Source organism: Dromiciops gliroides, chromosome 2 (assembly GCF_019393635.1).
Source record: "Dromiciops gliroides isolate mDroGli1 chromosome 2, mDroGli1.pri, whole genome shotgun sequence".
Lineage (NCBI taxonomy): Eukaryota > Metazoa > Chordata > Mammalia > Microbiotheria > Microbiotheriidae > Dromiciops > Dromiciops gliroides.
This window is the reverse complement of record NC_057862.1, coordinates 3,770,193-3,784,349: the sequence shown is the minus strand read 5'-3', so window position 1 is coordinate 3,784,349 and position 14,157 is coordinate 3,770,193. Positions and strand designations below refer to the sequence as shown.

The 14,157-nt window shown below is 41.4% G+C and overlaps 1 protein-coding gene across 1 annotated transcript in view; it reads right to left on the bottom strand.

Annotated features, from left to right (window-relative positions):
* Positions 1–14,157, bottom strand: part of TCERG1L (transcription elongation regulator 1 like) — a 358,337-nt gene that overhangs the window by 88,717 nt on the left and 255,463 nt on the right. Inside the window, exons 6-7 of the mRNA XM_043985929.1 lie at positions 5,466–5,557; positions 718–803 (exon numbers count right to left, since the gene is read on the bottom strand). Of these exons, the coding sequence (XP_043841864.1) occupies positions 718–803; positions 5,466–5,557 (178 nt within the window). The remainder of the gene's footprint in view (positions 1–717; positions 804–5,465; positions 5,558–14,157) is intronic.

Below are 14,157 nucleotides of genomic sequence, written 5' to 3'. Positions count from 1 at the left end.
CAGTTATGATATATATTGGCCATAAATAAGAAAAACTCCTTTGGAAAACCAATGAGGGCCTCTCTTCTTAGACAACAGAGTAACTTTGTACTAACCATTACAGCCTTTGCTTGCTAAATTGGACACCTTTCCAGGTGTGTCCTGGGCTCTAATCCTGAGGTTTTCAAGCTAAATTTTCTATAATAACCTTTTTTTTCCTTATTCTGACTGAGAGCTGAACCATTATAAAAGGCATCATTAAAACACAGGGAATGTGGCTTCCCAAAGGAAGGTGCTCAGAGCATGCCATCCCTAACACTAGAAATTCCCTGAGGATGACATGAAATATCTAATTGACTTTTCTTTCATTAAAATCCACCCAGTAAATCTGCCCCAATCTCCATGGAATTACTAACACTTTTCTTTTAAAGCCTAAGGAACCCTGTCTTTTTCTCAGACGCAGACGTCCATTGCATGTTCTGGACAAATTAGAGATTGAAAAAAGGATCCTCAGTTACACAGGGCCAGAATAGGACTTCAACAAATTAACTTTCCATCTCTGAGAAACATCACAAAACTGTTGGATTCCATCCTCCACAGGTTTTGTTTTAAGACTTGTCTAAAGACACTCAACAGGGCAGTCTTGTGATCCCGCTCTACTTCCCTTTTCTAGGAGACAAAGAACACTGACAGGAAAGGGGACAATTTATGTGTTCATGAATTTCAGAATGTGCTTACCAAGGTGATCCTGGGACAGGCGTGGATGCCACGGGTTTATTGCCTCTGGGTGAGCTCTCATCTCCATTTATTAGCAGAGAAGGGTCCTTTACACAGAAACAGAATGGTATTGGTAAAGAGGAGAAATCAACAGAGATACAGGTGATGCTATGCCTGAAGAATAATGCCATGCTCCCATAAAAAAGGCTAAAGTAGCCTCTCTGAAATCATGGTTCTCAGCACAGTCATGGCAAATTGGGCAGTGTATTTCATCACGGATGCCCCAACCATCCATAGAATAGCACCTTTAAGACATTCCAGGCAAAGGTATTTAACCCACATTGGGAATGTCTCCCTGTAAATGGAGAAAGCCACAGAAAGCAACTTGTAATTCAGCCTCAGAAGGACATGTGGTTTAGTGGCCCAGGAAATGAGGCTTGCTGGAGTACTCAGACTATACACTCAGCCTTGAAGTACCTAGGCTTTTATAACATAAGTGTCGGAAGAATGGTGAGGTGGCCTTGAAGTAACCTCGGTGACAGAAACAAAGTGAAATCACTCCTCCCAAAACAAATTGAATGAAGGCACAGAGGAAATCAAACAGAAAAAATGCCCAAACCAAACTCTCATCAGCGATGTGCTCCATCACAGCAAGTGCATTCCCAGTGTCTACCTCCCTGCCGTCATCCCCTCAGGAGAATCCCGAGAAGAGGCTCTATTTCCAGGAATCCTTTAAAACATGACCAAGACAAGGCCATGAAAATGGATTGCATCCTACCCATTCTTGGCTATGAAAGGAACCATAAACAGATAAAAATGTTACCCCTTCTGGGCCTCTAGTTTTTGGTTCAAGACTGCGGGAAAGACTGTTGCCATCAAAGGTAAGTCAGTAGGAGATCAAAGACATGGAAGAAAGAAAAGGATTCTTTGACAAGGAATGTGTGTAAATGGTAAAGAATCCGGTGTTGCCATCAGCCTAGAAAGTTCCCTTAACCACAGAGACGGTTATTCATTTAAATGTTTAATAAATGAGGCTCTAGGCCAAGGAACACAGAAGGTCCAAAGAGTTCTATTTCCCCATTTCATTTTAAAATGTATTTACCTTTCTAGATAAGATAAAAAGAATGCCTTCTTATCCTGAGGTTAATTCAAGGTTTTTAAATTGAAAAGAAATATTTGTTTAAATTTCCCTGTTAGACTGAAAACAGTCAAGGTTCCTAGAGAGAACATAAAATAGGAATAAAAGGAAAAACACCACATGAAGCAGGTAAGATATGGATGCATTATAGTCTGACTTTTAAGAGGGAAGTAGCTCAAATCACTTATGAAACAAATTTATACTCTCAAAAAAATCAAAGGACAATGAGGGTCTAAGAGAAAAACAGTTGGTGGCATGGTAGCTGGAGACAGACCACCGGGTCTGGAGTCAGGAAGAGCTAAGTTAAAATCCAGCCTCAGACACTTGCCAACTATGTGACCTGGGGAAAATTATGTCACTTCTCTTTGCCTCAGTTTTCTTAACCATAAAATGGGAATTTTCATAGCACTTACCACTTACTCCCCAGGGTTGTTGTGGGGATCAAGCAAGATAATGAGATAATATTTGTGATAGCATTAGCCCAGGGTCTGGCACACACTCAAGGTGCTGTTTTTAAAAATGCTCATTTCCTTCCTCATTTCATCAAACATCTTTTAGGAGGGTACAAATGGTGCCAAGGGTGAAGAGAGGATTAGATAATTTCTTAGTTAGCTTTATATAGTAGGAGGCACTGCTTGGCAGGATGTCTGGATGGCTGTAATTTTAGGTTGTTTCGACATATTGGTAATAAAAGTGGTTAAACTCACTATCAAAATACTGCTTCATTATGAAGTAATAAAAGTCTTCCAGAATACAATGAACAAGAAATTATTTATTAAAAGCATGAGAAAGGTTATTTCCTTTAATTAACATGGGATGCGGGTATACATGTTCATTCATTGCTTCTAGAGAAATCACCCATTAGAGAGAGGGGGAAAAAAGGGGTAATTTGCTTTAATGTTTGTGATCAATGTCTGTCCTTTAACATCAACATTAATGATCTGGAAGAGATAAAGTATGCAGTAATTATGGGCCCAAATGATGCTAAATTGGGGATATGTATGAATACCAACGAGAATAGAAATATTTGGGAGGAGGATCAGAAAAGGAAAATATGTACAAAAATTACATGCATTTAGGAAAGAAAAAAAGTGACACCTGAGTAGAAAACACTAGAAAGAGAAGTGGCAGATAAAACCAGATGCAATGTCTCCTGTGTTCCAAATTTAATTATGAAAACGCTTCCTTTGGATTGCATGGAGGGGTGGGGCATCTATTTTTTCTTAAAGAGAGGGAGATTCTAACCTCTTGTAAAATATTTTTTAATAAAAATGCAAATTCAATTTAAGAACCTCCATTTGCAAAATTATATACCAGAAGAGCAATCATAAATAGGTACAAGCATGGATCTCTTCTTTCTCTTCTTTCTTTTCTTCCCCCCTCCCTTCTTCCCTCTTACTCTCCTTGACTTATTGGCCAAAATGTTCAACTGGTCGGCCACATACTTGCTTGGTTGGTTGGTGAGTTTGGCTTTAAAAGGAGGCCCAGGGCAGCTAGGTGACACAGTGCATAAGGCACCAGCCCTGGATTCAGGAGTACCTGAGTTCAAATCTGGCCTCTGACACTTGACGCTTACTAGCTGAGTGACCATGGGCAAGTCATTTAACCCTCATTGCCCTGGGGGGGGGGAAATATATATATATATATATATATATATATATATATATATATATATATATATATATATATATATTTAAGGAGAGAGAGAGAGGCCCAGTGTTGTGCTTAAAGCATACTCAATGCCATCTTAAAGCACTAGGCTCACACAAAGTTTGCAAACCACCCCTCTGGCTTCCAAGAAACCTGCCTCTTCCCTAGGAAGAAGAATTAGGAGGACTGGGTGAAATATTCAGAAAAGAGATGTGTGTGTCTGTAAGAAACCTTCCTAATAGTCAGAGCTGCCCTAAAATGAAATGCCCCTAAAGGGGAAGAGTGATCCTTCAGATGAATGGTAGAAAGCAGCTGGGTGGTGGGGATAGAACTCTGTCCCTGAAGTCAGGAAGTCATGAATTCAAATCCAGGCTCAGACGCCTATTAGCTGTGTGATCTGAGCAAGTCACTTAACCTGTTTGCCTCAGTCTTCTCATCTGTAAAATGTGGATAATAATAGCACCTCCCTCCCAGGGTTGTTTGTGAGATCAAATGTCATAACTGTAAAGTGCTTAGCACACTGCCTGCCACAGAATAGATGTTATATAAATGGGAGAGATTATTAGCTATCAGAAGGGGGGGTATTGTCAAGGTATTGATGGGAAGAAATAGGCTCTAAGGTCTCTTTAAACTGTGATTATAAAATCTTTTGCTTATGAGTGATGAGGTTCCCAGGGCCTGTATTTGAATCCTGTGCCCAATCAAGTCTGTTCTGTACATGTAAAATTCACCCATGCCTAGGTGGGATAGAGGAGGTGGCATGAAATATCGGCTGACTACCTTTTCCGGATTCTATTGTACAAATCCCACACCTGGTGTGTGAGGTTCTTTGGTTATCCATCTTTCCTATGTTCTTTTCCCAATATTTTGGGGAAGGCAAAATTCCAGTCTCTGTTCTGAAACAGCCTTCCATTCCTGACTCATCCTGCCCCCTCCCCCCCAGTGTTCTTCTCCTCTTGTGTTTAACACCAAGATGCTTGCTCTGGAGAGGAGAGATCTTGAGCAAATGTTCTTGTGTTTGCTTGTTTGTTAGTTGTTTATTTGTTCATTCGTTCATGTACTTTATCTATTTATCTATTTTATTTGTTTGTGTGTTTATTCATTTATTTTGCCAAAGTCAGAGAAGGAAACTTTTTCAAAAGATGCAATTTCGTGGCTCTACAACCTAGGAATTCAATATTCCTAAATGTTTGGGATAATTATGGATTTGAGTAAGATTAAACTCTGAGGATGGAGTCTGAAAGATACCTAGCCCCCCCCCCAGTATAGTTAGTCTCTCGCTTTGCCTAAAAGTTAATTACTTGTAAAATTCTCACTGTCTCCTTTAAGTTTTATTGATGAGATAATGGACTTGGGCCAGTTCTATAAACTTTGGGGATGGGGTCTGGAAGATATCCAGTCCCCCAGTAATTTTATTACTTGTCAGTTCTACCAATTAGCACTATTTACTTTACTTCTGCTTAGTTCCCACATGCCAGCTACACCTTAGTCTATGGCCTGTAATAAAAATCATGTCATCAACTAGCCTGCCTACCCCCTCTCACATGTCAGAATCCAAGTCCCTGTCAAGGATTAATTGCAGTCAGATAAGGGAATGATTTCTGCCTCCCTCTTTCTTTGACATTCCTCAGATTTGTTATCCCTTCCTTCCCCTTTTCCCCTTTGTTCTTGGACATGTCTCCATACATGGATCACAAGCTAAGCACGCACCCTGGGTGAGACAGGATTGGATGTTAAAGTGTGAGCTCACCCTTAGTGCACTTGGGGACACCCCTCCTCAAGATTACTATAAAAACCTAAAAGATTGGGCCTATCTTTGCAGACTTCAATTTGCAATCGAGTTTGCCCATTCTTACAAGGATGTAATAAACCTGTCTCTGCTTGACTTGGTGGTCTCCTCAAGCTATTTGGGTAAATTGAGGCAGTTTGTCCCAAACACTAAATAAATGAAGAAGTTCAAACTCACGAATTTAAAACAAACCTTGTCCTCACGGTCTGGAGCTTGAAGCTGTCTCTCTGTGTGTAAGATCAGTGTTGGGGGACAAGAAGATCTTCCAGACTCTTTGCCTTTATCTGTAAAAGGACAACAATGAAATTACATAGGACCAACCGGTGTTTGAATGATTGGAGGAATTCCACTTGTATCCATTGTCTCGTTGCAGATCACGTTCCTAGATCCAACCATATTGTCTCCACACCAGTCATTATCCCCACCACTGCCCTACCAGGCCAGAAGCTCCAAGCCCCGGCCCTCTCCCCTTGCTATCTTACCAGTGCTGGTTTATGTCTATTTTTCCTAATTAGAATGCAAACTCATCTTAGCGCCGTTCTGGCATGCAGTAAGTGCTTGATAAATGGTATGTCCAATGGCTTAACTCAGATGTGATGCAAAAGCTACTTCAAAAATCTGGATTCCCTCTGAGAGCAAGCAGAATCCTACTTCCAGGTCAGTGTTGCTTCTGTTTCCTTTGATAAGAAGTCCCATGGCATGATGGAAAGAGAAAGGGCCTTCCATCACTTAACCTCTGGAGGTTTCAATTTCCTCATTTCAAATATGAAGAGGCTCCTCATAACCTTGCTGCATTATATGCTTATTACAAACATGTTGTACAGGCAAAATCACAGTTGTACACTGGAAAAAAATGCGTTTTGCATTAAAAGAGGAAATTTCCATCATCTAAAAGTTGCGGGTGAAGTCAGATCCATGTTCATGGCAAAAGCCTTTGAGGAAGGATTCATGTAATTTCTGCTTGTTCATTGCTAGTCAGATTAATTCACAAGAGGGGAACTGGCTTGTTGGTACTTAACTTTCAGACCCTGGGCCAGGCGCCAATGAGAGAGGCTTTTACTGAAGGTGCTGAATTGTAGCCACTCAAAAGAAACTACTGTGAGACAGAAAGAAAGCCCAGAGGCTCTCTCAGGAGAAGGGAGACTCTAGACAACTGGGTTTATTCTGGGTCTGAAGGCAAACATTTACTCAAAAACTTGGTCATTTCTAATAGCCCATTCATCTTAAACACTACCAAAAGGTCACTGTGCAGTGGATACAATGACACCCATTACAGAAGGTGAGAAGGGAAGGAAATTCTCTGAAGGATTACATAAGATACTCCAAATTAAATCAACATAAAATGAAAGATTTGGTGCATTCAGTGGAAAAGTAGGCTGAGTAGAGAAGAGCAAGAAATCTAGTTGAAAATGTGGCTCAGAAATATAAAACCTAAAAGGAGGGTAAAAGGCTGTGCACTGAACAAAAACAAACACATGCATAGAGCACGACAACTTCCTTTAAAAACCGGGTCAGGAGAAGGAGCTAGCCATAGCTAAGAAGGAGATATGCACCACAGTATCTAGCAGGCCCCATACCAGACCATGCTTCTCTTCCAACCCAATTGGACCCTTGAACTGTCTTGCTATCTTTCCTGTCCCTTGCCTCATCCCACCTTTTCATCTTCTTCTCTGGCCATAATAATGAAGTCAACACCATTGGAGCTTCTGGAATAGTCATAGAAATGGATGCCCTAAGGCTCCTCTCACCAAACTCATGATCCCACAGACACCATTCCCTCTATATACAGAGAATATCTCACCTTGGCAAATGCATTCCTAGTACTTAGAATAGGATTTCAAACATCATCAGTGCTAACTCATGTATGTGTTTTGATTTATTCATTTGATTTATTCACCTACTCATTCATTCATCCATATATAAAAATAAAGTAATTATATTTTAGGACAAGAAATTATTGGTTATTGTTATGGGAGGACATATTGAAATTAGTTGCCTCTGAAAGGTAAGGACAATGACTTGTTAAAGCAAGAGTCAAAATCAATACTAAAATAGACTCCCCACCCCAGACCTCCCCAAAAAAGGAATGAATCAGCACAAGTGAGACAAGTACTGACACATTAAAATAAAAGTTGATACTGAACAATGGAAAAGGGATGAAAGAACAGACATTAACCTTGATTATATTCATTCCCCAAGACAGTTTAACTGACATAATTCATAAGGCCAGAAATGCCTAAAACTGTCAAAGCCATGAAGTGCTTCATTTCCTAAGCTAATCAAAGAGTTTAGCAGACCAAAACAGTATTGGTTCACAAACTGATTCAAAATATCATAGAGGAGGATATTAAACCACAACACAAGTTATACTACTTCATAAATCAATGAGAAACCATGGAGTGAAAAATGAGATTATAGAAAGCTAGACAAATGATCCAACTTAGTGAAAGTATCCTAAGGACATTTTAATATCTGACAATCTAGAGCAATAGACCAAATAAACTGATTTTATTGGAATCAACAACACATTTTATATGAGTTCCAAAATTCAGCTTCACAAGTGAAAGATTGGTGAGAATAGGTTAATCAGAAATTTAACTGATAAAAATGTTGGGGTCTTAGTGGACCACAAGCTTAATATGTGTCAACTGTGGCATTCCTTGGCCCTGCTCAGGTGACATCTAGAATGTGAAATAATACTGGAACATGCCATTTTAGGAAGGACATTAATTAATAAGTTGGAGAGCATCCAGAAGAAGGCACTGTGGATGTATAAATTCCTAGAGGACACCCACTAGGAGGGTCATTGGAAGGACCTGGGCAAGTTTAGCTGAGAGAAGAATAGAATGAGAGTCCTTGAGGGTTTTAAGAGCTGTCATGTGGAAGGGATAACAGGCATTCAATCTGGCCCTAAGCGGCAACACTAGAAGGACTCATTGACATTAAAAATAGAAATTAGGGTTGAGATAAAGAAAAAACAACCACAGAAAACAACTTGGGAATGATTAGAGGTTTCCAAAAATGGGAGAGAGTGGGCTTTGCTTCTGGAGGAGACCTATGAGAAGGGGAGCAATGGATCCTCCTTTTTAGGTATAATATAAATTGTTTTATTTTATTTTATTTTATTATTATTATTTTTTTTAGTGAGGCAATTGGGGCTAAGTGACTTGCCCAGGGTCACACAGCTAGTTAAGTGTTAGGTGTCTGAGGCCGGATTTGAACTCAGGTACTCCTGACTCCAGGGCCGGTGCTCCATCCACTGCGCCATCTAGAATATAAATTGTTTTAGAACTGCACTCTTGCCCAACTGAAATTTTGTGATTTTGTAAAGGAATGCAAGCACAGAACAGACCACAGTACCAAAAAGAAAGTGAAAGTGTGGTAAAGGTTAGAGATGACCCATTTTTTATTTGTTCATTTGCTTTTCATGACAGCAGAGCCACCATATTTAATCTGGAGTATCAGGGACTCCATGAGGAAGTAGAAGTGACATGACAAAACTAACAAGAACAATGCGAGCTAGCCAGGTATAAACACTGGCATCTCTGACTGCTGGAGACACTATGTTTAATGAGCCCTGAGGCATGAGTTTCTGAGGTGACTTGAAAGAGCTGAGGAGACCAAACGGTGAAAATTTTTAAAAATCACAGAAATGAGAACCTCCCTCCAAATGAAGCAGCAGAAGAAAGCATTGCTAACTACAAACTTAAATGCCTGCTCCTCCGTATCACAAAACCATGAGGAGAACAAAAGGAATCCTGTAATCACGGCCCAGATGCTATTCTAGGGAAGAGCGTGTTGTGACCATCACAAATGACCAGAAGGTGTAAAGAACACAGGAGCGCACTTGGCTTATTTTTTGTTAGCTCTTAAAAACAAAGCAGAAGGATTTTGTAAATCAGAATGTAGCATCGGTCTCCTCCTCAACAAGGTGCCTCTCTTGCATATGCTGAAACTGTACAATAGTCGAGGAAAGACAGAACAATAACTGTGCCAAGACCGTCTGATTAAAATATGAAGTGGGAAATACAACAGGGGGATGTTCACTTGCCCAAAGTGTTTGCTCTCATCCCGATGGCTGTCAGTGCAGAATCCAAAGGAAGTAGATTTCCTGAACATAGCACAGTTCTCCTGATACTCCTCCCCATGGGTGTCATGATACTGATTAGATCAATGACTGAAACGCTGCAGAATCTGTTAAGTGAGTTCTAGAATCAAGAGGTAGCCTGAATTCTCTGCATAGGGGAAGGGGGGCCAACTGGGTGGGAAAGGCCTCTTCCACAGACTTTGCTACGTGGTTGGATGGACCACCCACAGGGCTCATCCATCAGCACAGGTAGATAATCACTTGACATGGATAATGAACTGAGCAACACCAATATTATACACAAATACTGTCCTCAAAAATCTATATTATATACCCATGTACAAAAGACCACACAGCATAATGGGTGCAAAGCTGGCCATGCAGTCATGAAGACCTGGGTTCAAGGTAATACATTCTTTCTGTATGGTTGAAGATTTATGAGTCCCTAATCTGCTTGTCTATGCCCTTACTTACCTGACAGCCCTTAAGACAATAAATTATATAGTAGCTACTCCATTAATGAGGGTGGGGGAAGTTTCCTATAACAATGAAGGAGTAAATAAGCAATTATTAATCATCTATTATATGGTAAGAACTAGAAGAGTTAGCTTCATGAGTTCAAATCTCTCTTCAGATAGTTACTAGCTGTGTGACCCTGGGCAAGTCACTTCACCCTGTTTGCCTCAGCTCCTCATACATGAAATGAGCTCAGGAAGCAATCCCCTCGAGTATCTTTGCCAAGAAAATCCCAAATGTGCTCACAAAGAATCCGACACTACTGAAAAATGAGGAAACCACAGAATTATAAGGCAGGCATTGTGCTTTACGGATTTTATCTCATTTGATCCTCACGGTAACTCTGGGAGGCAGGTGCTACTATTATTCCCATTTTCCATTTGAGAAACCTGAGGGAGACAGGTTAAGTGACTTGTCCAGGCTCACACAGATGAGAAATATCTGAGGCCAGATTTGAACTAGGGTCTTCCTGGCCCAGCACTCTATCCCCTAAGCCACCTAGCTGCCTTCATTACAATTGCATGTCTGGGCCCCCATCTACATAGATTTACCTGTTGATATATATCAATGTGCTTACACTGACCCCACACACTCATATACGTAGAAATAGGCTTTCACCCCCTCTGAATTTCTGTTGGGAATGGTAGACATCTGCGGTGTCCCCTGAATTGTTTCATGAATAGCTACTGTTTATTATAACTTGTTGATTGTGCAGCCGGTGTTGAGGTGTGAGGGAGAGTCCAAACACTCTGGGTCTTCTCTGCCCCCAATTGGCTCTGCTCCAACATGTGTCCCAAGGTGAGCGTGGCTGCTTCACAGCTCTCTGAGGGAGGCTTTTGTCTCCCTTATATACCTTACCCTGCTCAGAATCTCTTTGCTTTGGGCCCCCCTACAAGCTCAGATAACGTTGTCATAAAAGAGTCCCTGGAGGAGAAACGGGAAATATTTTATGAAAGTGAAAGATCAACAACTTGAGAGATGTCAGTGCAAAAGGACTGAGGCAAGCAAGCAAGAGCGGTCAGTAAAACACCCCTGCTAAGAGCTGACATGACGCTAATATGCTCTCTGGGAGATTGATTGACTGATCGATCCCAGTGACCCCACCTGAAGGGCCTCCAGACAGCTCCCTGCCCATGTGCCTGCCTCACGATCACACTCAGAGAGTTAGAGAACAGGAGAAAGGTCACTCAGAAACTTGACAGGGGTGCTGGAAGCTTGGGCAAGTAAATAAACTTGTCAGGTAGTCAACAAGCATTTAGTCCATGCCCATAAGAAACACTGCTACCAGACAAAGGACTCAGAGGGAAGGAGTGAAGCCAAGTGAATATTAGAGCAGAGGCGGAGGTTCAGGCCTGGGACAGGGACCTTCCTTCATAGGGGGAGAAGGCAGGGGATAGTCACTTCAAGAGTGGGTACTTATTTCTTATATCGACAGGAATGTAAGCATACAAAGGGGCAGCAAGGTGGCCCAATGATCAGTTGGGTGGTACAGTGGATAGAGTGCTGGGCTTGGGGTCAGGAAGACTCACCTTCCTGAGTCCAAATCTGACCTTAGACACTTACTAGATGTGTGACCCTGTCTAAGTCACTTACCCCTGTTTTCCCCAGTTTCCTCATCTGTAAAATGAGCTGGTGAAAGAAATGGCCAATTACTCCATTATCTTTACCAAGAAAACCACAAATGGTGGCAAGAAGAGTCAGGCATGACTGAAATGACTGAACAACCACAAAAAAATACATGAAACTAAGTAGAAGGGATAGGAAAAACAAGAAAAAAAACATTTTAAAACAACAACAACAACAAAAAGATTATCTAACTCTTTTTTATACTAATCACTCAAGTATAAAATGCCCACATCTAATTTTCCATCCACGTGACAATTACTTGCAAAAGGACTTTTGCTTTGAGCCATATACAAGAGTGGCAGGGATACTTGTCTCATTTCTTTCCATACTTCCCACTCCATATGCCCTTAAATAAATGGATTTGTTCTCTTAATTCTTCAGGGCAAAGTCAATGGAATATAGGGTCACAGGATCTAGAGCTGAGAAAGGTCTCGGAGACCATCTAATAAAAATAACTTCTATTTAGAGAAGCTTTAAGGTGTTCAAAGCCTTGAGACCATTTGTCATGATTGAGTTCCACCAATCACTTCACGGTAAGTCTTCTAGCTATTAGGATACTCACTGTACATATGAAAGAAGTGAGGCACAGAGAGGTCAAATCAAAGACACCCCCAGAATCACACAATTATTAAGTAGCAGAAATGGAGCCTGAACTCATTTCTACTTTCTTTTCATATTACTGCTTCCTGACATCTAAACCATTCATTTGCATAAGAGGAAAGTCAGTGTGGGAGTGATGCTTTGTAAAGAAACTCCCAGAATGCCAAAGTATTCTGAAATTTATGAGTAGATATCAGGATAAAAGGTAAAGACTCATATTATCTTATATGTTTCCTTCCATGTTGTGTCATCATTCTGATTAATATCAATAATATCAAAATTATGTTTGTCTCTTATGAGCTTGAATTAAACTCTGGTTCTTGCTAGTAAGCAAAGAGACAAAGGCTGGCTCGTCAATCCCACCACCCTGGAACCTTAGACTCTGACAGATGCTGCTCGAGGCTTCAATGGCCAATACTCCACTACACCATCCTCAGAGAGCAGTGATTCTCCTTGGCTGGGAGGAAGCCATCCATTTCAGTAGGATGGGGCATTCCAAGAAAAATCTTGTTCTGTGTTTTTCCTCCCTCCTCAATTTCTGTCCTGATTGTATTCCCTGACTTAATTTCATGCAGAAGTGGGATGAGCTTCAGCCTGGGAAAAAAGAAAAGTCAAGCCCCTTATGGTATATATGGATGCATACAACACTGTTAGGGCAGACCCTTCCTGAGTTAACACCAGCAGCACAGAGCACTTTGAATATTCGCCAGAGAGTGCAATAAGAGTTAATCATTATCCAGTACTTAGCCAAAGTTTAGCTGAGCTGTCACTATGGCAGAGATATGGGCTGATGGATTCCTTCTGCCTCACTCAGTACTCTGTGTATGTTAAGCTGGATCATCAGAAAGCTATGAAAGTAGCTCCCTGCAGAAATGCCTTCATTGGCCTACGATGTAATGTTACACTTTCAGCACTTAGAGAAGGTCGATAGAAGAAATAGCCACTGGAGGAGAACTCCCACAGCTTTTGTAAAGTAGTATGTGAAAACACAGCCCATCATGTTCACCCACGTCCATTAGAGAAGAAGGTATATAATAAATCCCCGAGAATTCTAAACCAGGCAAATGTTTCTCCTCATATAGAGGATGACAACTGGGGAACCCACTCTAATCAACCCAATTCAATCCAAGAAACAAGGATTAAGTGCCAACAATTATTAGACACTGAGAATGCAAAGACAAAATGGAAAACGCTCTCCAACTTCAAGAAGCTTCCCTTCTTATGGGCAGAGGGCAGTGCACCATGTTTCTCTTGTCATCCTTGTCTGTGGGCAATCTGAAAGAGAAGATCTGACCCCCCCCCCATTTCCCAAGCTCATTTCCTACCAGCTGGCACCCCGCCCCCCTCCCTCTGTCCCACTTTTCAGCCTATTGCCTTTCCCCATTAGCTTGTAAGGTCTTCAAGTGCGGGGACTGTCCCTTTTTCTTATTTCTATCCCTAGGGCTTAGCACAGGGTCTGTCACATGGTGAGCACTTAATAAATCTTTCTTGAGGGACGGAATGGATGACGTGGAAAAATGAACTCAACCAGATGCCTTGTGCAAACACCACTTGGCTCCTTTGGCCTAGATTCTCTCTTGTCCTTCCTGGGGTCCTTTCCATCTGATTGAAGTTTCTGGCTTCTCTATAGCCTTTCTTTGGGATCCAGCCAAATGGAGGGAGGAACAAATGAATACATGGAGCACCAGTTTTACTCCAAACTTGTCAAGATTGTCCATTATTCAGATGGACACATGGCCCCATATTCAATCAATCAATAATTAGCACTCACCAGCTGCCTCCCACGCCAACAGGCAAGGACCCTAACAAAGGGAGAGTCAAGTCCTTGGCCTGCATCTGCCCTCAAGGGGCTGACCTTTTCTTCCTTGGTGATTTTGAAGGAGAGTGTGGACGATCAACACCGTTTGCCTGCAAGTGCTGGAGACATGCCAGCTTTGAGAAGGAGCACTAGCATTTCCATCCTCATCACCATCATTGCCATGATCATTATCCCATCTGTTTCCCGACTTTGATGAGCATTTTTATGTGGAGAGCTCCCAGACTGTGACTTTGGGC